General features: G+C 39.7%; 1 protein-coding gene across 1 annotated transcript in view; it reads left to right on the top strand.

Annotated features, from left to right (window-relative positions):
- Positions 1-27,764, top strand: part of TSPEAR (thrombospondin type laminin G domain and EAR repeats) — a 219,749-nt gene that overhangs the window by 88,790 nt on the left and 103,195 nt on the right. Inside the window, exon 8 of the mRNA XM_044060283.1 lies at positions 15,670-15,856. Coding sequence (XP_043916218.1) covers positions 15,670-15,856 — 187 coding nt within the window. The remainder of the gene's footprint in view (positions 1-15,669; positions 15,857-27,764) is intronic.

The raw sequence follows: 27,764 nt of genomic DNA, 5'->3' as shown, positions 1-27,764 counted from the left end.
TTTTTTGTCAATCTGAAGAAGTCCAACGATACTGTTGGACGAAAAGCGCTTAAATAAATTTGCTTTGTGTATAAAGAGACTTGGCAGTTTTAGCGGTTTGTTTGAACATATGTGTAGGTTATACTATAAACAAGCAAATCACATATTCCAAAGTACAAATTTAATCAATAATAATTGACCACTTTTGCTTCACACAAAGAAACTTCATTATAAAGTAACAAGGCAATAAACCTGTCCCTTTTAAATAATACAGGTCAAATAAAAGCCTCCAATCATGTACAGCGAAAAACAATCAGACCTCAATTTAAGAAAAGGCACCAGTGATACATTTTCATTCAGGCCAGGTAAAATATCACTGGCCAACAAAAGTTGCCAATATAATTCTCTGTATAACAATAGATTACTCAAGTCCCTCTCTTCCATTTTATTGAACACTTTTTCCAAAATAAAAAATGTGAATTTTTTTTTTAAACAAAGACAGGAACTGGAGAACTCAAAAAGAATGTTGGTCACATCACCATTACAAATGCTATTAGTATGCTCCTAGATGCATTTTTTAACACTCTGTCCATCTTACAAACATAAAAACAAGAACATTACAAAAAACACTCCTTGTGTATTGCAATTAAATCTGCCTTATAACAGTGGCTTAACAGATTTTGTCGAACAGAGAACTATTTAACGTCTTTGCCCTTTCCCGTATGATCTGGTTTGTTGATTGTTCAAAATCTGCTACTGTTTGTGAGATGTCTGACCTTTCTGTTTGTTTGCAATCCTTTCTGATTGTTGTAAGGGTGGGTCTTCCAAAAAAGAAGAAGAAGGAGAGACATTATTAAGGGCAGTTTGATTACTATTATCAGCTTGCGCTGTATGATTCACTGATACCTGAATCCATCCAAAAGAACATGTCAACGGAAAAAGCCTTCTTGGCCTGAAAATTATCCTTGTCTCTCCCCAGTCTCTTTTCTTTCTTTTCTCTTTTTAACTGGTTCCACATTGGGTTCCAAACTGTGAAATATATGATCATAATTAGATTTTATTGTATCAAACAACAAATATTTCTTAACATTGTTCTCCATATCGGCATGTATGTAAAGTGATTGCCATTGGCCAATTCTGCTTCATATAACATGGCTGACATCCTAAGGCTGATCAGCTCATTCTCATAGTAGTTGAGTTACGGTTCATGCTTTCTCCTTCATAGCTCTTTCTGGCCCTCTGAGTCAACAGATCCTCCTTTCACTTTCTTAGTCACTGTGGTCCATTACCTAGCAGTAGCTTTACCAACTGCTTGTGTAATGCTAGGCATCTTTGATCTGAGTTTCCATTTGCCATTTGCCCACAGTGGTATAAGGTTACCATGTGGCTGAAGGTGGGGCAGAAGCTCAAGAACAATGGTTTGCCAATGAGAGAGAAAGAACAAGGTAGAGCAGTGTAAGACAGGGAGGCAGCTTTAGACAGATGTAAAGTCACTCAGATGTTTGTGCATTATGAAGTGAGAGGTCAGCATTTCTTTCAGAGTCAGGGAATTCAGAAACTTATAGATATCTGGAGGGGCATTTACCAGAGCTAAATTGGCTTATGGATTTCCTCATGGATGGCAGCTGATTCTGGGAGGCTTGTTACTGGAGTATCTCAAGGCCATCTCATGGTCGTTGTAGACCGAGTCATAGGTTCTCATACTCTGTTACAGTCAGCCTTATTCAAACCGCAAAAAATAAATTGAGCCGCCCATAGATATTTAAAAAAGTGGTATGTGGCCCAGCTGTATATTAAGGAAATTAGGCCAATTGCTGCAGAGCATTTTCTGGTTAAGTCACTTGCTCAGAGTCACACAGTAGACAAATAAAGTCTGGCAGATCATAGCCTTAATCCTCTGTGCTGCAAGACATTATTTATTTACGATAGCTTTTCAGTCACATAATCCGTAACTATTATCCTTCTATATTTAGCCTGATGTAAAGAAATAATCTAAATCTACAGTCAGATTAGGCAGGATGAATTATTCTAAAGTCATCAGGGTTGTTTAAACTCACAGAGCACAAATAAAACCACATCTAGGGTTCATCTGTGCCAACAGCAGAGTAAAACGGCAGTGCAAATAACAATGTAACTGGATCCAACCAGATAGTTTTGAAATATGGAAGATGTTAGCACATGTTGGTTTAAAGGGTTTATTTTTGTGCCAATGTGGTGGTAAGCTTTGAAGGATAATACATATATCACAATGTCAGTGATTCCTTGTCAAACTAGTTTTAAGAAAGAGGCACTGAGGGAAGATGTTACCTCTGTCTTCTGTATAATTAGGAAAGTTGGAACAAGTGGTCAGGCCATGTTTCTTGTGCACCACAGCACATCCACATTGATGAGATATTTCACTTAACTTAAATGGTAATGTGAACTGTTATTTATATACATAGAACTTCTTAAGAATTAAGAGTTTTTGAATTGATTTTGAATGTTGGGGGGAGGGGTGAGAGTGAAGGATTCAGGCAATACATTTAATTTGTATGCTGATTCTATCAAACACCATAGCAAGAGTGACTCTGGAAACTGCCTGATGCAAAGTACCTACCTTTGATTAAAGAACTATAGTTGGACTGTGTGTCTTTAATAAACTGCTAAAATGTGCAAGACTCCTGCATTTGTATGAACTATATATGTGAACTGTGGAGTATCACAGGGTCTGTGCTAGGCCCCTTATTGTTTGGCATCTATTTCTTAGAAGGCCAGGCTAAAGTAGATGGCCTTTGGCTCACCAAGTTCCCTGATGATTGCAAACTGGGAGCAATCAGAGTCCCCCAACAATGTCAACATATTACAAGAAGGGCTAACACAAACAAATGATTTGTGCCAAAGCCATGGTCTAAAACTAAATGCCAAAAAAATGCATTATTATTCCCTTTGGCAAAATGGAATTCCCTACAGATTACAATATTGACAGCACCCCACTGAGTTCCAACCCAGTGGTGTGAGACTTGGAAACACAGGTTGATAGCAATCTGAACTTTGACCACTAAGTTTCCACAGTGATAAGGAAAGCCTTCTACATAGCGCACCTCATAAGCAAGGACATAGCATCCAGGTTAAGGTATGTTATAACTCCACTGTACTCGACTCTCATCAGACCACTAATATATAATACACCCTTTTGCATGTATCTCACTAGACACCTGCAGCAGCTGGGTAGACATCAGAGGTTTCTCACTAAGAAAATACAGGGGACTCCAAACCATGACCTACACAGGCAGGTTGAAAGCCCTTTCACTTTACTCTGTATCTTATAGGCTGCTGAAAAATTACTTGTGCCAGGCCTATAGGGCAATCTCCAGCCCTTCCCTAATGGAAATATTGCACATCTGCAAGTGAAATGACTCAAGAGTCACTCACTTTAGGGATCTCAACCTAGCTTGTGACGTTAACAGATCATGCTGGAGAGACAGATATGTCTCCCAGAGACTGATGCTTCTCTGGAATTGACTCCCTATTCATGTAAAACAGAGTTCCTGAATGACCCTATTCAAATAAACATAAAAAAGCAACCGATGTAAGAACACCACAAACTCTATTTATTAAGCATTTTTCATCCAGCACAGTGACTGGACTTCTTCAGATAAAAGAATCAACTTCATAGACACTCTTAAATGTTCCAACAATCCAGTCATGTGGCCGATGTCTCAATTAAACCGCTTAACAATGTTCAGTTAACACATCATTTGATAAAAATTCTACCATAGTTAAAAATACAGAGTTAAAAGCCCTTTCTAAAGAACAATATAATACATTCTCCCACTAAATAAAAAACCTTCATCCTTGTGTAGATTATAGCAATGGTACAGCCTACCCTTGTCCCCCCTCCCCCCATCACAGCTGTGGAATGCAACTGGCCAACACAATCAGGCATGCACTAACAACAGTTTAAGTGGAGACTTTAAAATCTATAATTTCTCCGATATCAACATTGACAACAGGACAGTTGAACTGTTTTCTAAAGGTCTTACTTATGAGCCTTCTTGTCGATCTGACTTAGCCAAAACACTACTTGATTTTAAAGTTTATATAAGGAAACTTAATTTGGCAATTTTCTTTAACAGTAGTAATTGTAACTACAAGGAACTACTTGTTTCAAGTACGTACAATCCACCTAGGCACCCAACCTTATATTTGACCAAGTATGTGAACTTGACATTAGAGCATTATTAGGTACTAGAATGAAAACACAAAGCAACTTTAGTAAAACAGAATGGGACTTGCTGAATGACTTGAGGAGGGAACCCATTGGAATGATGAAGCCAGACAAGGGGGGAGGACTGGTCCTTATGAATAATGAAGACTGTGAGGCTAGGATGAACAAAGTGTTAAATACTAGCACATATAAACAAGTCAGTAAGAATTAATTATACACTGCCTACCGCAGGATAAACACTTACTTAAATTACTTGTTTCTGGAAGCACACATAGATATGAGTACTTTAAACTATTTAACAATGGTATACCCTAAGATACCTAAAATGTTTGGAGTGCCAAAAATACATAAGGACATACAAGACCCCCCTATGCGAGCTTTGGTAGATGCACATCAGTCTATAACTTATGCTAGCGCAAAACTTGTTGACTCCATCCTTAAAAAATATGTGAAACAAGAACCACAAATTAGCCATGATTCTTGGTCCTTTCTAGAAGAGATTAATAAAATCAAGTTCACTCAAGAGAACGACTTCCTAAAAGTAGACGTTTGTGATCTTTACAGTTCAATCCCACACGAGGGGGAGATAGAATTTGTTCTGGCTAGGATGCGTAGATCTGCAGCACCGGATAACGAATTTAGAATAGTTGAAGAACTGTTGGGTAGTATTTTATCCAACAACTACATCGTGTTTAATGACACGATTTATTTACAATTGGTAGGGGTAGCAATGGGCTCACCATGTGGTGTGAGTTTCGCCAACATAATGAAGTGGTATTAGAAGTGTCACATAAACGTCAGACAGGTTTTTATAAACCAATACTTTGTCTATGTGGAACTAGCACCACAAATACAGAAAAGGGTGTAATTATGGAGGAGAGGGTAATAATATCTACCACCCATACAAACATATTTTCAAGAGAAGGTGGTCAATACAATAGTAGTTTCACTGTTACTTTTAGTACTGACACGGTTGAAATCAAGAAAATTATCAACAAAAACTGGAACCTGTTAAAAAATGAGATTGAATTAGTTAACAAGATAGGCCACAGACCTAGTGTCACTTTCAGGAAGGGTAAAAACTTGAAAAACTTAATAGAAACCTCTATAGTGAAGGTTGCAAGGACCCCGGGGATGTTCAAATGTGAAAGCTGTAACTACTGTGGATCCATTGCAACTGGACAACATTTTTCTGTAGGTAACCACAAGTATTCCATCACAAATAGGTACAACTCTAACACTAAAATGGTGGCATACCTAGCTCAGTGTGTTCTCTGTCCTGTTTTCTATATAGGGAAAACAGATAGAAAGTTAAAAGAAAGAATCTATGAACTCCTATACACTATTGGGAGGGGGAAAACAGAGAATGCACTAGCTAGGAACATAGAAAATTCACCTAATCATAAATTCAAGTTTAAGGTTATAGACCAGATTAGTGAAAATGTACATGAAGGACCAGTGTCACTACTTTTAGAACAACTTGAGTTGTTATGGCAACTTCGATTAAATGCTAATCAGTTCCCAGGAATAAATGAAACATGCACTATTCTCCTGTACATAAAATTAAAAAGTATGTGGAGATAATTTACCTAAATCAAGTGATAAGTTTAAGGGTTAGCCCCACACCTAAAGCATTTATTTATTTACAATGGTTATATACTAGCCATGGTTTTATTTTAACATGCTTTATATTTTTTATTTTTAATACACCAGGTATAAATAAATTTACTGTTGATTGAGCAGTGAAGGATGAAGGTTTTTTATTTAGGGGGAAAATGTATTATTCTTTAGTCGGGGCTTTTAACTCTGTATTTTTAACTATGGTAGAATTTTTATCAAGTGATGTGTTAATTGAACATTGTTAAGAAGTTTAATTGAGGCACTGGTCACATGCTTGGATTGTTGAAACATTTAAGAATGTCTATGAAGTTGATTCTTTTATCTGAAGAAGTCCAGCCACTGTGCTGGACGAAAAGTGCTTAATAAATAAAGTTTGTGGTGTTCTTACATTGGTTGCTTTTTTATGTTTATTCAGTTTGTGATGTATTTTTTTGTTTCCAAGTTGACCCTATTCAAATGCAGCCTAGGTAATTGGATGGGAGACAGCAAATTCACCCCTGGGGTGGCATCCTTGTCCCTCATGGGCAGGAGTAGCTGGTATTGATCACAGACCTGCTCTGTTCAAAAATTTGTTCTACAAACTACCAAAAGAGAACCAATGGAGATATTTGGGACTAACATAGGCTTGTAAAGGCTCTAGGGCTGCTAGGCTAGTAACCTGCTATGAACCAATATCTGATGCAAACTAAGGAAAATCTGATGCATTTAGGTGGCATCATTTTTGTATTTATCTTTAGAAATCAGACTTCATGAATTTCAGCCAATTTTTTTATTCTGCTTTCCTTTCTCTCCTCAGAAAAGAACTGACTGCTTTTGGCTGCAGCATGACTCTCTTCAGTGGTTTTACAGTTAGCTCATCAATTGCCCAAAGTACTCAAAGCTTTCCCGCCTCTGCATCTGACCAACCTCTTTGCCCCCAGTGGGCTTAGTTCTTTGTCCATTACTGCTCTCTTTTTATCAGCAACCTAACCATCATGTGCCCTCTCTCTCTAACTGACTTTAAGCAAGTGATGATACTCTTTTCAAAAGTCACAAAACATGTAAAATATTTCTCAGTTGCTCAGTATTCAGCTTGCAAATACATCAGCGTGGTCCCCCATGCTCCACATTATTTTTCAATAACTGTTTTAAAACTAAGTTAATTTTCTTTGTCAGTGCCATATATTTCTGAAAGACTTCCTGGTTGGTTGCTTATCTGCCCATATCTAATCTTCTAGAAATCAGTAGAAAAATGTACATATCCTGGTCCATCATTAAATCATATTCTTTATTCTTTGAGTACCTTGACTCCCACCACAGAAAAATCAACTCCCATCTTAAGGCAGCCTAGTTCTTCACAATCATACTTTTCCAAGCTGCCTACTCACTTGAAATTAAAACTGCATGTATAATTCAAGAGGTTAGTAAGCCTTTTGTATATCCTCTACTGCTTCCTCTTCTACCTGGTCCTAACTTTAAACTTTACATACTAAAATCTGTTCTTCATCTGCCTCTGTTGCTCTGATGAACACTGCTATGTTCGGCTTTCCAAGGCTATGCATCCCAGTGTGAGTCAATCACTTCATCTGATCCTTAATTTACCAACACCTCTTTCTCAGCTGCTATTCCTGATATGCTGATAATTTTTTTTAGCCATCACTTGCAGAAATGTCAGATTTCCCCTAAGTTTTCCCATAGTTTCTTCTCTTTTCTGAACAACAAACTCACCACTGAAAGCAGATCTTTTGCCTTCATGCATACCTCTCAGCTTTCCAGATTTTCATAAAATGTCCAGATTTTTTCCAAATATTTTGGTTATTTCATTTTAAAATGTGTATTTTTCTTGCAAATAATCAAGTATTGAAGTAATTAAATAATAATACCTTAAACTAGTAATGTCTTTTGGCTTTTCTTGGTTAGGGGTCACCACAGCAGAACTCCGGTACACATATGATTGGCAGTAGATTTTTATGGTGCCGACTCCGAGGTGCCAGCCCAACACCCAACCTTCAAGGAAGGCACACCCATTCACACATGTACCTATCTGCATATCTTTAACATCACTCAACCGTGGGGAGAACATGCAGACTCCACACAGAAGGTGCTCCAGCTGAGAAACAAACTGGAGAACTTCTTGCTGTGAGCCGACAATGCTAACCACTGCACCACCACGGCCTATTAAATAATGCCTTAAACTAATGAGCAAAAAAAAAATAATGACAGGCATTTGAGTTTCAGACTTCATATCCTTCAAAAATATGCATGTTAATGCAATCCTGTTTATTTGTTCGTAAGAGCAATGTTTAAAATCTATCCCTATTTTTGGGATTTTGTCCTACCATTATTTTTGACTGTGTCCAGATGTCCTGTGCTAGAAAGTTGAGAGGTATACTTCATGAACATAAGACAATAGAAGTAGTATTGTCCTCAACATTCGCGTTGCTTCTGACCTCACATTTACTTGTGTAATTTAAGTCATATATCTGCAGGGGCCTAATGCACCTGATATACTCCTATGGGATACATTACAAAACTGAGCTTGCTTAAAATCTTTTATATTTTTTTAAATGTTATCTAAATTGTTTTCCCTTTGTGTATAATCATGTCTTAGAAATATATACCTGTGTCAAGAGGGCAAGAAAAGTGCCTCAGGCTGGTATCATTCAAATAGTCAGGTGTCTTCATGGCAAATGTGACATTTAACATTCATCAAAACTGTTTGATGCTGAACAAATTTTCCAAGTTCTTTGTGCTCTCGGTCAGCCCCTAAAAAGGGAGTGGCCTTGCTAAAAAAGTTTAATTAAACTATATAATATGATGCTGGTAAGCTCCCTTCATTCTGTAATATTATCAGTGGTCACCATATAGCATGTTTAAGTAAATACTATTTATACAAACTCTCATGTTTTATAGTTATTACATTTCACGTACTTAAGTAACAATAATATTAATAATATCAGTAATAATAAAGTTTATGGACTTTATTTACATGCACAAAAATGTATATATAGTGATAGACTCTGTATATTATGGTTTGACTATAAGGACACTGTGTTCACAGGAAAAGTGGCAGGGGTAATTTTTGCACTTCAGGAATGACTGATCTTTATATTTTCTTGCAGCAACATATATAACAACTCTTGGCAATTACTTTCTTTGCATACCTTTCACTGGGTCTATGTTCAGTCATCAAATGGGCTAACTATTGTACTTCTCCCCCCATACCACCCTTACTATATACCCTTACTATATACACCAACTCTGAGGCCACATTACAGTGGAGAAAAGGGGTTTGAAACACTTCCGTATGTGAGACGGGGAAGTGTTGGACAAGTAGTTACTTACCCTGTTGATGAAATGAAAGTTTACTAAGTCAACTTTCGATGGTTTTTGTTCGATGTTCAGCTGTTCAATGTTACCAATTGATGGCTGACAATATACCCCCTTTCACTGTCAAATCATTCATTTTCCATACTTTTCAAACTGAAATACAGTATATCCACACACACACACACACACACACACACACACACACACACACACACACACACACACACACACACACACACACACACACACACACACACACACACACACACACACACACACCCTGTGACAATGTAAGGTATTGCCAGCTATGCCAGGAGAAGTAGGGCAGCGGATGTGTAGCATATGCCAGCACAGCTAGCTGGAATTTTGTAAAGAGTTATATGTCAGTTGAATATCAAACTCATATGTACAGATGCTTGTGTTGAAAAATGTATTTATAAAGCTGCTTGCATTAAAGATGTACCAACAGTGTGCCCTGCAGGGCAGAAAAAGAAATATACATGTATTATTGTAACTGTTTAAATGTATACCTTTTAACAGAGGATACTGGAAGAGAATAAGTTAATCTCAATCCACCTAACTTTAGAAAGAGTTTGAAATTAAATTACCTGGCTTAGGCCATAAAGATTGTATCTTACAGCTCTCAGTGGAGCCAGAGACAAAATGTCTGTATTAGGAAGCTTTTTGCATTGTCTTTGGGTGAAATAATTGCTACTCTGGAAGGGTGGAGGTTTGACATTGTTTTATGACTTGTAGGAGCTGCAGCAGAACTTAGCTCTCCCTCTCTCTGTGTCTTATTTACACATTTATGCTAAATCCCGACAGCTTCTAGCCAAGTGGGGTAACATGAGAACCAGAAGTCAGGTGACCAGATGTATGTGATGTCATTCTGTAATCCATCGCATTCTGTAATCCATCCCCACAAGAGGAGAAAACATACTGGATCTCATCATCACAAACATGGGGTCACAATGTTCAACACCAGAGGTATACCCATCATTGGTGAGATCAGATCATAAACTAATCTCACTGGAAGTCCACATCCCGCCCCCACCCCAGATAAAAAAGACCATAGTGAAGAACTTCTCAAAAGCCGACTTCACACTCCTAAAGACTGGTGTGGTCTCTTTCAAGGCCCCCGAGCCAGCGGAAACCATTACTCAAACCGCTGAATCACTTACAAATGCCTTCTACCAGCACCTCCAGGACTGCATGGATCAGGCAATCCCAAACAAAACAAAGACTCTTTGTACCAAAGGCAAGCGTCCAGTCTGGTGGACCCCAGCCATAAACAAGCTTTACAACAAAAGGAAAAAGCTACTACAAGATAGAGCAAAATCCGTAAAAGGGAAGATACCCTTGATCATTATAAGTAAAAAACTGAGATCTCTCATAAAAGCATCCAAGGCAAATTTTGAGAGAAAAATCACTAAGGACTCAAAAGACAATCATAAGGCCTTTTTTAGCTATGTTAGAAACCTGGGAGGAAACTCCCAGATATGCTCAGAATTAGTGCAAAATGATGTAAAAACCACGGAACCTACAGACATTGCCAACATACTGGCTGACAGGTTCAGTGCAAATTCCCCCCCCCTCCCCCCCAAAAGGAGAAATATCTATACCAAAGGACTGTAGTCACCCAAACATCTCAAATGCTCAGGTGAGAACTGCTCTCTCCAAGGCGAAAAACACAGCATCCATGGGACCAGATGGTGTCCCTGGTTGTGTGCTCCATGAACTCAATGAGGAATTAAACCCACAGTTAGGGCAACTGTTTAATCTTAGTCTCACCTCAGGATATGTACCCAAGGAGTGGCATACGGCAACGGTGGTCCCACTTCACAAAGGAGGTGCCTCCACTGACCCCGGAAACTACCGTCCCATCAGCTTGACAAGCCTGGTCTGCAAAGCTATGGAGAGGATCATAATGGAACTCATAAATAAAGACATAGGGGACTTGCAGACGTTGGATCCAACCCAGTTTGGCTTTGTCAAGGGCAGATCATGCCTTTTAAACTTGGTTGACTTTTTCGAAACAGTCACCAAGGCCATTGACGAAGGCAAGGCAGTCCACACAGCCTACCTTGACCTGGCAAAGGCTTTCGACACAATACCCCACTCGGGTATCATTGAAAAACTCACCAGCTTAAACATAAACCCATACGTTACAAGATGGGTCGCAAACTGGCTAAGTGACAGAACCCACAGGGTCAGAGTTGCTGGTGCCATGTCAGACTCCAAGCCTGTCACAAGTGGTGTGCCACAGGGCTCAGTCCTGGGCCCACTCTTGTTCGGCATCTACTTTTCAGAAGTACAGGCAAACACAGGAGGATTATGGCTGACAAAGTTTGCAGACGACTGCAAACTGGGCACCATAGTTGAAAACCCATCTGACACAGACATCCTTCAGAAGGGTCTCATAGAAATGGATAACTGGTGCCAGAGCCATGGCCTAAAGTTAAACGCCAAAAAATGCATAGTCATTCCCTTCGGGAAAAACAAGGTTACCCCTAGTTACCATATAGGTGGCAATCCACTAAGCACAGAAGAGGTTATCAGGGATCTGGGGACCCAGGTTGACAGTAACCTTTCGTTTGATACTCACGTTGCCAAAGTAGTTAGGAAGACCTTCTACATTGCCCACCTGATCATGAAGGGATTCACATCTACATCAAGGGAGGTCATCGTTCCCCTGTACTCATCACTCATCAGACCAATGATTGAGTACAATGCCCCATTCGGAATGTATCTGACCCGACACCTGCAGCAATTGGAAAGGCCCCAAAAGTTCCTCACTAAAAGGATAAAGGGTCCCAAAAATATGTCTTATGCTGCCCGACTGAAGGAACTCCAGCTCTATTCAGTCGCTTACCGACTGCTCAGAGGTGACCTGTGCCTGACATACAAGGCCATGTCCAACCCGGAATTAATGAACATGCTTCACCTCAAAAAATCTAAATCCATCAGAACTACAAGGGCAAGAGACTTAAACCTCGACACGGCTATTAATAGGACGTGCTGGAGGGACAGATTCATCACCCAGAGACTCCCTATGCTGTGGAACAAAATCCCGGTTCATGTGAGGCAGAGCACCTCACTGGCCTTGTTCAAGAGAAATCTTGACCAATGGATGGGAGATCACAGGTATACCCCAGGGATAACCTCAGTGTCACTGCTTGACAGAGGCACAGCAAAATAATGGGCATAGTATCCTTCAAACTAAAGGGGTGGCGAAAGCCACAAAACTCTGGGCGAGGCTTATAAATGCCCTAGGGCAGATAGCCTAGTATGAACCTATGAACCTATGAACCTATGAATCACTAAAAATTATATTTTAATACTAGGTGAAACTGAAGTCTCATGGCAGTCTGTTTTTGGAAGCTGACAGAGAAGGACCCCTCACCTACTTAGTCATGCCTTGCTCTAGTAAGTGATCCAGGAGATAGTAATTCTTTAAATCAGTCAGGAAAATATAGTGAAATTAGTTAAGTACTGTTTTTCTGTATCTGTGTGAATCTACTTGTCTGTGTTGTTTTAATATTTCCTGTGATTGAAACTTTGGTGTTTACTATAAATCAATATTCTGTATTTTCATGTTCTTTTCTTATTTATTATTAAATATATTTAAACATTTCATTGTGTCTGGTCTTTTAGATAATATTTTAATCTCTGAGAGTACTTACATATATTTGGTAACAGCTCTGGCCACTATTGAAAGCCTTGCTGTTAGTTAAACTACCATTTGTATTAATATTAATTTCACTCAGTATAATTAGTTGCCTTTGCAAGAAAACTTAGAGTAGCTGGCTTTATTGCATGTTTTTAATGTAACCAGTGGGGCCATATATCATATAGATGTCCATGAAGACAAGCTGGATAACAATAGGTGGGAGAGCTAGTAAGTGGGAATAACAGTATGCTGGTGGTAAGGTGTCTGGAGACAACAGGGGCACCAAACTATCACCAGAGGTTATACCCTAGCTTAGTGTATGGAAGATAAGAGAGACACAGCCTCTGACATAACCATTGTGAAGCCTACAGTGGTTAAAGAGGAGCTTTACTTGACTGGGCAGTCCACTCCAGTCAGAGCTTTGGGAGTGACCCCATTCCAAATGTATTTGGCCAGGGTTCACCATGACTGGGAGGGTGGAAAAGGCAGAAAGAAAGTAGGTGTGTTTGAGGATGTCCTTGCATATGTCTTGATAGGGACTGATTTTTATAATGCAGTACCTTGTGTGCATGCAGTTACATATAGTTAGGCTTGGAGACAGGCATGTGAATCTGTTAACCTGGGGGAGACCCACACAGACCCCATACCTGAAGCTAGGCTGGTGAGGTGGCTCTTTCAGGGAGGGAGCTACCCTGTAGTAGTGAGACTGAAGGCGAGCCACAGCTGCTGGTAGATACTGATGTTCCCTTGGACAGAGTGAGTGCAAGGGCAGAGGTAAGTTGTAGTACCCAGGCTGACAGTGAGGCACTGCTGTCAGATGATACTAGGCTTCCTGTGGAAAGGGATCTGGGAATGGTCACAAAGATAGAGTTGAGACAGGCTCAGCTCTCAGACCTTACACTAAGAGGCTTGAAGGAGTTAACTAGGGAGGCACCTGATCTTCAAGGAAAAAGACAGTCTATATACTGAAACAAAGGGTTACTGTATAGAGAGTGGATCCCTGAGGGAGGGCTGGAGGGTGAGGTAATACAAAATTTAGTAGTGCCTACAGCCTACCATCGGGAACTTCTAGCCATAGCCATGACATTCCTTTTGCAGGTCATATGGGCATATGACTTCCAGGAGCTGCAGCAGATCTTAGAAAGTCTCTCTCTCTCTCTGTATTATTGACACATGTGGGCTAAATCCTGACAGCTTCTAGCCAAGTGGGGTAACATTGGAACCAGAAGTCAGATGACTAGATGTATGTTATGTAATTCTGTAATCCATCACTAAAAATGATTTTTAATACTACGGGAGACTGAATTCTCATAGCAGTCTGTTTTCGGAATTTCACAGAGAAAGATCCCTTACCTATTTCATGTTGCCTTCCTCTAATAAGTGAACCAGGGATAGTAATTCTTTAGATTAGTCAGGAAAATATAGTGAGATTAGCTAAGTACTGTTTTTCTGTATCTGTATGAATCTATTTATCTGTGTTATTTTAATTTTTCCTGTGATAGAAACACTGACATTTACTATAAATAGATACTTAGTATATTCTTATTCTTTTCTTATTTATTATTAAATATCTTTAAACTTTTCATTGTGTCTGGTCTTTTAGAGAATATTTTAAACTCTAAGAGTACTTATATATATCTTTGGTAATAGCTCTGACCACTCCTGAAAGCCTTGCTGTTGGTCAAACTACCATTTGTATTAATATTAATTTCATTCAGTATAATTGGGTACCCTTGAAAGAGCCTTAGAGTAGATGGCCTTGGAGTGCCCGGGAGCAGTGTAACTACCTTATAGTATGGGCAGAAGGGACATAGTTAGTAAATCTGTGCCAGCCTATCCCAGGGGTGTGTGTGTGTGTGTGTGTGTGTGTGTGTGTGTGTGTGTGTGTGTGTGTGTGTGTGTGTGTATGTGAAAATCAAATCACAAAGAGTGTGTGTGTGTGTGTGTGTGTGTGTGTGTGTGTGTGTGTGTGTGTGTGTGTGTGTGTGTGTGTGTGTGTGTGTCAGTGGGGGGCACAAAGCACTGGTTTCACAGACAGAGTGGTGGAGAACTTGGCTTGGGCACTCGGATGAGGTCTTCACTCTGTAGCTGTGCCAGTGAAGAGTCTTACTGGGGACCTGGAGGGAGAGAGAAAGATAAACACAGACCCTTTGGCTGAACGTATTCCCTGTGTGATCTTAAGGGTAATTGTGCTTAACGCAGAGAGCTGCATCTGGAAATACTGGATGTATCCATTTTTGTTCCAAGTGAACGTCCCTCTCCAGTGTCAGTGGTGAGGATTCAGGCTCCTCGATTACTGGCCCAGTGTGGGGACGTCACCCCCCCCCCCCATCATCAGGCCAGCACTTTTCTTGCATTTTTTGTTTGCTTCTGTTAGATGTTGCAAGAATGTACCCCATCATTTGAAAAGCATTTTAATAGCATGATAGTTGTAATAAGTATAGCTAGATAAAATGTTCGGGTCAGAATCAATTTTAGATTTCTTTTTTACCTCTGACATTATAAAAATACTTCTTTTTAGTTAATCAGTACTCATTTGAACCTGTTCCTGCATTTATTTTTTTTAATTTTCCTATGTGCAGTTGATATAAACAATGGAGAAGTTTACCCACTTTGCACTTGGGAAGCTGTCTGTGTGCCATAAAAGGTAAAGGTTAAATAACCCTCTAATCAAACCACACTTTGTTGTTTACTTTTAGGCTTATAAGCAAGACAAGATATCAATACATCTGTGCCATTGTAGATTATAAGGACTTCTTTTTTTTGTGATCAGATATGTACATTAAATTGGGATCTGCTAAGTTTACTGAAATTATTTGTGTAGATGAAATTACTGAGCGTTCAGATCAGTTGAGGATATTCTATTATCAGTTTTGTGTTCTAGATATTCCTGGCAGTGGCAAACTTTGAAAAGAATGAAAAGAACATGGAATTCTCAGTCATTTATAAATGGAGCCCACAAAAAATGAAATTTGTGTTGTACCAAAGACTGAAGACTAACAGTGCTAGGGATATGGAGGCATTTCAGATCAATGGAGAAACGTTTCTGGCTATCGCCAATCACCGACAAGGTATGATACCCATAGTGCTTAATTCTCCACTTTTATACTTAATGTTTAACTTGTCGGTAATGTCATCTAATGCAGCATCATGTAGATTTCAAAACCTGCAAAGTACACTTTAAGAAGTTGTTTTAATTTTTTACTGAATAGAATGACCATTGTATTTCTTATAATATACTCTAGGTTATGTATATGACTGTCAAATACTGACTGACTCGTACAAGACTTTCTAACTACATACTTAACTGTCTAAGTATGGCAACTTTACTGGTCCTTGGTTTTAAACTGTTATTTAATAGCAATATGTATCTATCAGTGAAAAAATAGCACTTAGTATTGTTAATTTCAGTGTGTCATTTTGTTTAAAAAAGTAATTTCATAGATCAAGACAATAGAAAATGCATTTACAAATTGTTTGGGTTGGGGAAACACAAGGAAATATTATTTCACAGAAAGTGTAGGGGATGATTGCAACAGTTTTCCTGAAAAAACGGTAAGGTCAAGGAGAGCAATGACATTTAAAATGCACAGGAGGACATAAAGCAAGTTTTTATTATGGGGTATGTAAAAGGAAAAAAGTAAATAGCTGGCTAAGTAGGATGTGTAACTGATCCATTACATGGTGAAAAGGGTAAGTTAGGTGGATTAAGGGTTTTCATCTTCCATCAGAGTCTGTTTCTGTGTAATTAGGGACTTTATTTTTCTTAACTATGAAATAAACAAACACATAGTAAAAAATACCTGAAAGACCTAATGATTAAAACAGTTGCTGGTTAAACTCCATTATTGACAGAAAACTTCTGTACACAGAGAAATCAACAGAACTTTCTAATGCCATGTGATGTTTAAGAATGTGCATGTATCATATCAAAAATTATTAAAAGGTATGCTATGAAAGTAAATATAGGTAAAAAAAGAACAGTTCTACATTTGTGAGCTGCTCTAATTTGAAGATTGCATTAAGATGAGATCTCATCTGTGTTTTGTCTGCATTTCACATAATCAAAGCTCAAAGTGAGAAAGAGATTGGCATTTCAGTTACATAATGCAATGCAGAAAGACAAATGCTATGATAATGAAGCTCACTAAAGCAGAAAGAGTGGTGAGAAAGAAGGATTACTGAGCAAACACTTCTGTTAGTTATGCATTTTGCCATATTAATTTGTCAATTAACCAGTATGGCTGCTTCAGAGACCATTTTAGCCATGACTTAGATCATAGATAAGATACACATAATAAAAACATTTTTATGCATAATTCAAATATTAAAAACAGATCAATTAGTGAAGCATAAAAGCAAATACAGTATAAATACGCATGTAAACAAAATGCACTTGTTAGGTCACCATCAGAAAGTGAGCCAAATGTTTTTATAAGTAGCTACAATTAAAACAAGTTCTACAATAAGAACTCTCAAACTGACCATGTACCTGAGGCAGAAAGCCTTACAAGTAGGCAGGTAGTGATAAAGGTCAGGCCATTGGTGTTATACAATGTTAAATGGAAATTTAAGTACAGATGGATTGGGATGGAAAAAAATTACAGGGAGTGCAGATGTTCTTATTGTTTCAATGTTACAGTCATTACATTTGGGTTATCTGCTTGCAGGTAGCCCTCAGTTGGCCTGATTAGCAAGGTCTTGGGTCCTGTGTCGGTTACTGTCCCTTCTTCCATGACGTCAGGTCATCAGGGGTATAAAACATGCAGCCGACACCATTACATCAGTCTTTCTTGCTGTGCAGTGCCCAAAGCAGAAGCAGTTCACAAGTGCCAGTTGGCTGACTCCTGAAATTTTCATTTTCGAGTTTCAGAACCAAAGTCTTCAACTAGAACTAAGTACCCCATTGGGGAAACTTTTTCTTGCTCCTTACCGATGTCAGTAAAAGTTAATAATTGCATTACTTGTGGAAAGCAAATACCTCATAAAGATTTCCATTCGTACTGTATTCCTTGCCTAGGCCCTGACCACGAGGTACCTTGCTGTCGGTTTTGTGCTTTATTTAATCAGCGCACTATCCATCGTCGATGTATTTTCGCCTCTAAATATTTCGGTTCTCGGTTTAATTTTCCAGAAATGTCGTCTGTTAGCCATCCAACTATCGGGATTCTGAAAAACGCAAAGATAAGGACAGAGACAGGTCGCCGAGGTCCAAAACTGCCAACGACACTTCTCCTAAGCCAGTTGCCAGTTTGCCGGTACTCATTGAGGTGCTTTCGCAGCCCCTGATACCCGCTACTTCTGATTCGTAGGCCTCTACTGAGACCCATTCGGAGTCCCGGTATGCCATGAGATGCTTCAGCTATGGAACCTGTGGATGCCTCCACCTTGGATGGGTCCAGAGCCGCTGTGCAGGCACCAGCTTCTGAGAGCGTATTCAGGCCTACGGACTTGCATATTAAACTGACGCCTCCTTCTTCACTTAGGCCTAAATTTCGAACCATGCCTAAAAAAACAATGCCCAGGCCACATGCTCAGGCCTCTATGCCTAAAAAAACAAATGATAAGAATGGCTGAAGATATAATAACTCTAATCAGGGGTAGCCACCCCCCTCCCTTCTAAGATGCCTAGGACTGAAGTTGTTTATGAATCTTCTGACCAGGATTCTGTTTTTTCTGATTCTTCTGATGATCTGAATTTGCCCTTATCTACTTATGAGGATTCTGATGCAGAGGACTCTATTCCCTCTGCTTCCCCTCCAGAGGATTTTTCTTTTGGTGAAACTTTACATACTCTAAGGGAGCATTTCCACTGGGAAAGCCAGGATTTTTCTGATTCAAAAAAGAGGCTCAGGGCTTTCTTACTCCTGCCTCAGCATAGGCATTTAGCTATTCCTCCTGTACTAGACATTGTTGAGGATGCTTTTTCGGAATCCAGTTTGGCCTCTGATTCCTTGCCTCCTGCTCCCAGAAAACCTGACAGATACTACAGGGTCCCTGAATCACACAAGTTCCTTTTTAAAAATCCTATTGCAGATCCAGAGACTATTTCTCACAGGCCCAAGGGCATTAAGGTTTATACTGCAAAAAAATCTTACCCCTTTTGATAGAGACTCCGGGGCGCTGGATAGATGGGGTAAGAAGGTTTACACTTCTGCAACCTTGGCCATTAGGGCTTTAAACTGCCACTTTCATATGTTAAAGTATCAGCAACATGTTATTGGATTGCTTAAACAGAAAATGATGTTGATTCCTGATTGTTTGGAAAATAAAGAATTACAGGATTTAATGCATTCTGCTGAACAGGTTGGAAAACATACTTTGCAATGTGGTTTTGATTCATTAGAGGCCTCTTGCAGGGCTGCTGTTACTGGGTCTGTGCTCAGAAGGCATGCTTGGCTTAAGGAGTATTATTTACCTGATCATGTTAAAGCTAAATTGTTGGATGCTCCCTTAAATCAGGACCGCCTGTTTGGCAACAAGACTGAGGAAGTTCTTAAAAAGATGGAAGTTACAGTTAAATCTATGCAAACTGTTAAAAATTTCTTACAAGTGCAGCCACCTAGATTTAGTAGGCACTGGCCCTCTAAATATTGGTCCTTTCCAGCCCCTTCCAGGTCTTCTCAAGCCAAACCCAGACACTGCAGAAACCCCAAGTTTCAGTCCAAGGGGACACACAGGGCTAAGCAGTAGGGGGCCTCCACTTCCAAATCTGGGAGTAATAAGACTCCACCCTATGGTAAACTGTCTCAATGACTTCCTTTTAAAATTTCCAAGCACTTATCAACTGACTGCCCCTTTGGGGGGAAGACTGATCTTCATTCAAAGAACTGGGAGCTCATTACCCAGGACAAATGGGTTTTAAATATAGTGTCCCAGGGATACAGATTTCACTTCTACATGTTGCCAACACCAAGTGGGTGGCTGGACCTACCCCCAAATCAGTGGGCAGAAGCCCACAAACAAGTACTTTCTCTCTTAAACATGGGGGCTATTCAACTGGTACCAGAAGAGGAAAAGGGACAAGGTTTCTACTCAAGACTTTTCCTAATACCCAGAAAAGACAATTCATGGTGTCCTATCCTGGACCTGACCACTCTAAACACCTTTTTGGAGATTCCAAAATTCAAGATGCTGACTCTTCACCAGTTGCTTCCTATGCTAGGCAAAGACGCCTGGTAGGCAGCACTAGATTTAAAAGAAGCATACCTGCACATCCCAATCAGGGAATCTTGCAGAAGATACCTTTGCTTCAAAGCAGGCTACACACACTATCAGTGCTCTGCACTGCCCTTTGACTTATCTACTGTGCCCAGGGTATTCACAAAGTGCCTAGCTCCAGTTATTGCATTTTGCAGGCAAAGAAATATTCAAATATACCCAAACCTGGACGATTGTCTAATTAAGGCAGAAAGCCAGGACATACTTTTAAATCATCTAGCCTTTGTACAAAGGGTTCTAACCTGTCTGGGGTACACCATAAATGAACAGAAATCTCACCTGGTACCCTGTCAACAAATTATATTCCTGGGAACAAACTTGAATACAACTTCCCACATGGCTTACCTCACGCCACAGAAACAAATTCATTTGACAACCTACTTCAAACAAGTGGCCACAAAAACCCTGCTGTCTGCAAGACAAATACTGCAAGCCTTGGGGTTCATGGCCTCCTGCATTCTGCATATGAGGAAACTACAGTGGTATCTAAAAAGCCTATGGAGTCAACATTCCCACAATCTAGAAGCAATGATTCCTATCATACCTTGCCTATGCCTAGAGTTCCTTTGGTGGGCAGAGGCCTGCCGCCAAAACAAGGGACTACCTTTCACACCACCCCCTGCCACCCAAACCCTAACAACAGATGCATCAGACTATGCATGGGTGGCTCACCTGGCAGGAAAGTGCATTCAGGGCAAATGGAACCCAAGTCAAATGCACCTGCATATCAATGAAAAAGAAATGTTAGCTGTACAGAATGCTCTGACAGCCTTCAAGGACCACATTCTTCCAGGATAACTAATGGTAAAGACAGACAACACCACTGTTATGTGGTACATAAACAAGCATGGGGGTACATATTCTTACCCCCCCCCCCTACAGACTAGCCGTGGCATTGTGGAACACAGCCTTGAGCTATCAAGTGCACATACAAGCTCAATTCCTGCCAGGAAAATTAAATACACTGGCAGATGGACTAAGCAGAAACCTCATGGACCTACACAAGTGGAAACTGGAGCCAAGGATTTTCAACATGCTGACAAGCAAATGGGGGAGCCCAGATATAGACCTATTTGCCTCTCCCCAGAACTACCAATTGCACAAATTTTGCACAAGGACTCCCCACAAACAAGCCTGGAAAGTGGATGCTCTGTCCTTCAGCTGGAAAAATCTATCAGTCTATGCCTTCCCCCCTCAGCCTCTGCTCTCCAAAGAACTACTAAAAATCAAACAAGACAAACCAAGGATGATTTTGATTGCTCCAGACTGGCCACGCCAACACTGGTACCCCCTCCTGTGCAGTGTGTCACGGTTTTCCCCATGGCACCTGCCTCAGACTCCTTCCCTGTTGTCCCAGCAGGAGAACCAGATTCTGCACCCTCAGCTTCTAACACTGAACCTTGCAGCCTGGCTAATTACCTAATCTCTCCTTTACCATCCCTCAGTAAACCTGTGATGGATATCATTTTAGAGGCAAGGAGGCATAGTACTAGAAAATCTTATGCTGAAAAATGGAAAAGATTCTGTGCCTGGAACCAATCTCAAGGGATGAGCGCAGCAGCCCCCAGTTTACCTCAGATTTTACAATACTTAACTGAGATGCTTCACAAGGGCCTGTCTTTTTCCTCCATTAAATCTACGCCTCAGCCATTTCAGCTCATTATAACACAGAACCTCCCCTCTTCTCTCATCCACTGCTCAAGCAGTTCCTCAGTGGGGCCAAAAATTTGAGACCACCCAGGAGAGCTCTAACCCCAGCCTGGGACCTTAACTTTGTTTTGGAGAAACTCACTCTACCTCCTTTCGAGCCAGCTGCTACTGCGGACTTAAAATTTCTTTCTTGGAAAACAGCTTTCCTTTTAGCAATCACTTCAGCTAGAAGTGTATCTGAATTACAGGCCCTTATGGCAGTGGAGCCTTTCATCATCTTTCATGCGGACAGGGTGTCCCTCAGAACCAATCCATCCTTCAATCCCAAGGTGGTATCCAGTGTGGCTCTTATTCAGTCCATTCATTTGCCAACCTTCTTTCCCAATCCACAGAACAAAGGGAAATGAATACTGCATTGCTTAGATGTGCACAGACAACTTAGATTCTACTTGGACAGGACTAAACCTCAAAGGAAATCTGAACAACTGCTGGTCGCATTTGCTGCAGTTGCAGAGGGGAAGGCTATTTCAAAGCAAACCATTTCTAAATGGATAGGCCATTGCATTCATTTCTGCTATAAGCTATCCCCCAGGGGATCAGACCTCACTCCACCAGGGCTGCATCTACCTCTATAGCCCTTCTCAGAGGTGGCCCTACCACATCCTAGAAGCTGCTACCTGGAGTTCTGTACATACTTTCACTTTCACCAAGCATTATCATTTGCCAATTTTCTCTAAATCCAGAGCTGGCTTTGCCACTGCAGTCTTGCAGGGCCTTATAGCTGGTCCTAATGCTATTTAAATTCCTCCTCCTAACCATAGCTTTGGGAATCTACCCAAATGTAATGACTGAAACAGTGAAACATGAAGAACATAGTACAGTTGTGTGCACTTACCATAAATGTAGATGCTCGAGTGTATTCACTGTTGCAGTCCTGGTTACCCTCCCTCCAGCCCCCTAACTTCTTTTGGTTATACCTCTACTTTCCTTTACTATGCTTAAAAGCTTTTTCATGTGTTTGCTTTTTTGTTGGAGGTATATCATTGTACTTTTATATTTAATTGCTTCCCATTAGGGGGGCACCTGATATCTGGGGCAAGAAAAACTGATGTAATGGCATCGGCTGCATGTTTTATACCCCTGACTACCTGACATCATGGAAGAAGGGACAGCAACCGACGCAGGACCCAAGACTTTGTTAATCATGGCTGACTGAGAGCTTCCTGCAAGCCGATAACCCTAATGTAATGACTGCAACAGTGAATACACCCGAACATCTACATTTATGGTAAGTGTACACAACTGTACTTTCTTGAGTATGCACAGATTGATATTGTTCTGGACTAAACCAGGAAGATACACAGACTCAGCAAAATGTAGGGAAACAAGTTACAGTATCATTTTAGTAGTGCTGTTGTACTAGTTAAAGTAAATGCTAGTACCCCAACTAGTGCACCTTTCATGCACAGATGTCTTAAGATGTTGACAACTGATAAATGTGAGCTTGCAGACATGATGTCTTGGCAATATGACAAAATAGTACATGACTATCAGTTGTGTTGTCATTTTGTGGTCTTACCTCACTGCTTCCTACAAGAATGTAGTCATCAGGAAAGCAGGGTTTGTGTGTACCTTGTAAGAGTATATTTATCCTTACAGGAAACCTCCCTGTACTCCTGAAATGGGTATACTCATCACTGTTTTCAAAGTCTGATTTCTGAAGTTCTGTTACAGGTACGTAGCTGAAACTATGGCAGCAAGGGAGCATCTGTAAACTGCCACAATTAAGCTAAGTATGCATAGTGAAGTGATTATCTTGAGATGCAGAGAGATAGAGGTAATAAGGAGTGTTTATAAAACATTATGAAAAATATGTCAGATTTTCCACGCTTGCTTTAATAAGTGCAAAAATGGAGTGAGATACTGTCATGTTGGGGGTGGTGTATTCAAGCAGTGGATATTGATAAAAATTACATTAAAACATGACAGGTGATGTGACGACATTGAAATATATATTTATTGATAATGCCATTATGACTATATTTTTCATAACTACATGAATTCCATTAAAATTGTGTGACATTCAGGTGAATACATTGTTCCATTTTATACAAAACATAAAAGTGCACGATGTAGGCACTAATGCCACCTAACATATATGGTTTTGCAGATTAATATTGTTTTGAAATATTGTGAAAATATATGTACAATTTGCATAAATTCTGCAATATTACAAAACAGCAGTATGCTGTCCCCTCCTGTCTTATATCATTTCCCACTGAACTCTTGGAGCTATCTTATGCACTTATAAAGATACAACCCTTTGTTTGACCATAACACTAGTACTTTTTGCTAGATAAAAATATTTTTTGTCATAAATCCTCAATGTAAAATTAGCATCTATAGTCAGACTTTTGATATTAACATCAGTAAGCAGCCTACAGTCTACCAAAGACCGTTCATACTTTACATTTTCTGAAACTCACATAATTTGTCAGATATTGTAAATCTAATGAAATATTTTTCAGTTGGGGATTTTGGAGAAAAGCTCTCAGGAAGCATGTGGCTTTCTGGTTTAGAAGATGTCATGAAGCAAGTGAATTTACTATCATCCTGCTTCTTATGACTCAGTGAGATAAGGAGTAAGTTGTTATGTTGACTTGTAGTTTATTATGGAAGGTGTGGATCATAATAAATGCAGTTTCTCTGCTTGTAACAGGATACAGAAAGAAACAGGGGAATCTTTCTGCAGTGGACATTAGTTTAACCTTGCACAGAAAAAGGCAATGGAAAGCATAGGAGAAATAAAGTGACGTGAATCTGTAATATGCAGAGCATAGAACCCTTATAGGGAGGGCATATTTACATTTAGACAAAACACTATTCTTTCCAATAGAGCTTGCTGCATCAGGGAGATGGTGTCTACAAAACCAGTAGGAAGGTTAAAACCGTGGCAGGACTTTCTGTAGAGAATTTCACTGAAGTACACTGAAAGACAAAACTTGGTTCGTCCTATCATTATGACAGTTAAAATTTATTACATGTTGAATAAGCTTCCTTGAGGGTCATGTAAAACAAGACTGGATAGGATAGATGCATGCCAGACTGGGGAGACAATCCCAAAAAATATTACTTTGGCTTTGCTCATGTTTATAATAAGCTTTTTTATCATTAAACCAGTAACAAACTTTCTTAAAGTCCTCCTGAAAATCAGGTTTATTTTGTTATGTTAATTAATTAATATGTTTATTTGTTCATTTTAAGGCTGGGAGACCAGTTTTAAGCAGAGTCATGGGGAGAAAAGTGCCAGGTTATGAAAAAAGACAAAATTCCATCAGAGAAAGAGGTCACTGCAATATAAAGTATGAAGTTTATAAACATAATATAATATAATATATTTCTATGACACTAAAAGATAAAATATTATAATACAATAAGGTTTCAAGAAGCTGAACTGGTCTGCTACTGCTAAATCATTACAAAAAGCTGCTTTGAATGTTTAATACTCCATAAAATTAACTCAAGGAAGTTATTTTTGAAAATGTTTCTGCTTTATTTGTACTGCACTTATATTAATTTAACTAATCCTGCCAAAATTCTATTGTTTTGACATTTTCCCCACTTAATTTCACTATTTGCATTGTTTGCATCTGGCTTTGTTCAGGCCTGGTATAGAAGCCATCTTGAAGCAGTAGGGCTTGTGTGATAACAATACATTATTGCTGCTGTTTCTTGGTAACTTACTATTAAATGGTACAATTACAGATGTTTTTTCATGGGTCTTTACTTTTTACTGTCTCATTTGTACTGATATCAGCTGCTCTGAGTAAATTGCAGCTATAGTTGTACCTGAATAGAGGGTCATGTGCATGAGTGAAGCTTCCCTTAGTCATTCATGCAAAAATCCTTTCTTCATCCTTCCTTCCTTCCTCTCCTGGGTAACTGGCACAAACCAACCTGAACTTTAATGGTTTACACTGACCTACACAGTCTTGCCACCTGCTGGGCAGATCCACATGTCACTGATCTACATGGCATTGCGCAGGCCAGACCTGCACAGGCTTGCTACCTATGTGCAGATCCACATGTCACTGATCTGCCTAGCATTGTGCAGACCTGCACAGGCTTGCTACCTGTGTGCAGACCCACGTGTTTTTGATCTGCACGGCATTGTGTAAACCTGCACAGGCTTGCTATCCCACGTGTTGCTATATCTCCTACAGACTCATTTTGATTGTATTATCTCCCTGTTCCTTTATCCCTATACTTTTGTCCCCCATAATCCTATAAATAATAGCACTGGCGTTTACCTTCCCTTTCACTGCCAGCCTTCTAGTCTTTGGTATCCTAAGTGTAAAAACTGACACATACTCACAGGAAATGAACTCTTGCTCAACCAAGTTGAATCCGTCTGTGGCAAGTGTTAACACATAGCTGATTTGGAGGTAGCCCTCTTGAAATCCCATGAATCAGTGGGTCTATATTAGATGCATGAAAAGACTTTAGTGCGAACGCTCACATAAGCGAAAATGCCAGGAATCAAAACTGTGATTGTAGGGTCGTGTTATAGTGAGTAATGGAATATATGCCCTTTCTTCACTGTAGGGCAACCTCGGAGATGGAATATATAGTTAGCGGAGGATGTGGGGGAGCAGCCCCCCACAACAGCAAGTTCGATTACCGGCATTTTCGCTCATGTGAGCGTTCGCGGTAAATTCTTTTCGGTTTTATAATATAGACCCAAATCAGTGAGCATCACACTGTTTCATCCCCACTCATAAATGCAATGTCCTCATACTCTTAGTGAAAAACAGTCGTACTCTGATGCCATTAAGAAATCATTACCTAAGCCTCCTAAATCTCATAAGAATAGGTATCAATAAATTCCCCTAAGTACATCTACATCCTGCACCCCTTCAACATGTCACAAAACAACAAAGCACCGCCTGACCCTAACAAGAATAAATCAACTTCTGTAAACATTGTAGTAATTGGTGACTCCATTGTTAGCCACATTGAGTCCATATTCATCAGGCTGAGCAAGGAAAGGGTTGCAATTATCTCTCTCTCAAGAACCAAGATTGCTGAAATTTCAAGAGCCCTTAAAACCCTCTCCTCACAAAAATATAAATATAACATGATCATAGTCCATGCTGGAGTGAACCACCTAACATAAAAATGCAATAAAAACATACAGAAAGACTTGCCAGAATTTTCTGCACATGCTTCCATCTTGACATAATAAGGCCTTTTAAAGTTTAATGCTATTGGCTGCTAAAATGCAATTACTAGAAAATGGAAATCAAAATTTAAACCAGCTTCACCCGAAGTACTGAATATTGTAAAGGAGATAAAAGGTGAGATCTTTAAAAAAGGGAAGAAACAAATTATGTAGAAAGTAAGTGGAATTTGTGGGAACAATGTATGCAGAATAATATTCAGGAGGGAGAGTGAGGTTAAAGGGAAAGCAGGAACAGAGCAATCTGTGTAACATTGAGGTGAACAATAATTGTTAAAAAGAAAATGTGTATACCACATGAAAATGATAAGAACACGACTATGGCATTTTTCTTTTCTATTAATGTGAAAGGTATGTGTATCTCTGTCTTTATGTCAAGTGTGATTTAATAATGATGTTTACAGAAAAGACTTTAGTTTCAAGTGGTATCCTCCCCTCAATGAAAATAATGCCTAGATTCAACAATTGGCTAAGAACTGCTGTCATCCCAGTGGGGGTCCAGTATGTGTCTCTCTGAAACAAGATGATCGGCAATTGTACTTGCTTTGCAAAGATGGTCTACACCTCTCGTTCAAGGGCTTCCACATGCTAGCCAAAGCCTTTGCTATCCTCATCATGCCTTTTTAAGCAGAGTTCATCTAATGAATATCCCATCCTAACCAGTAAATCAAATCATAAAACAGACAGCATCAAGGTAGCCTTTCTCAGTGCTAGAAGTGTCTAATCTGGAGGCAGTTCTGCATCTGGAGTGAGTCCCTGTTTGTGCAGTGACTGAGGCATGGTTCAGATGCAATAAGAGCAGTGTCTTAGTTTTCATCAGGGATTTTGTCCCTACTAAAGTGATACCCAATGACCCTTCAAGTGAGCTC

The sequence above is a fragment of the Protopterus annectens genome, chromosome 2.part0, assembly GCF_019279795.1.
Source record: "Protopterus annectens isolate FY-2018-M chromosome 2.part0, PAN1.0, whole genome shotgun sequence".
Lineage (NCBI taxonomy): Eukaryota > Metazoa > Chordata > Ceratodontiformes > Protopteridae > Protopterus > Protopterus annectens.
This window is presented reverse-complemented; position numbering and strand designations above follow the sequence as displayed.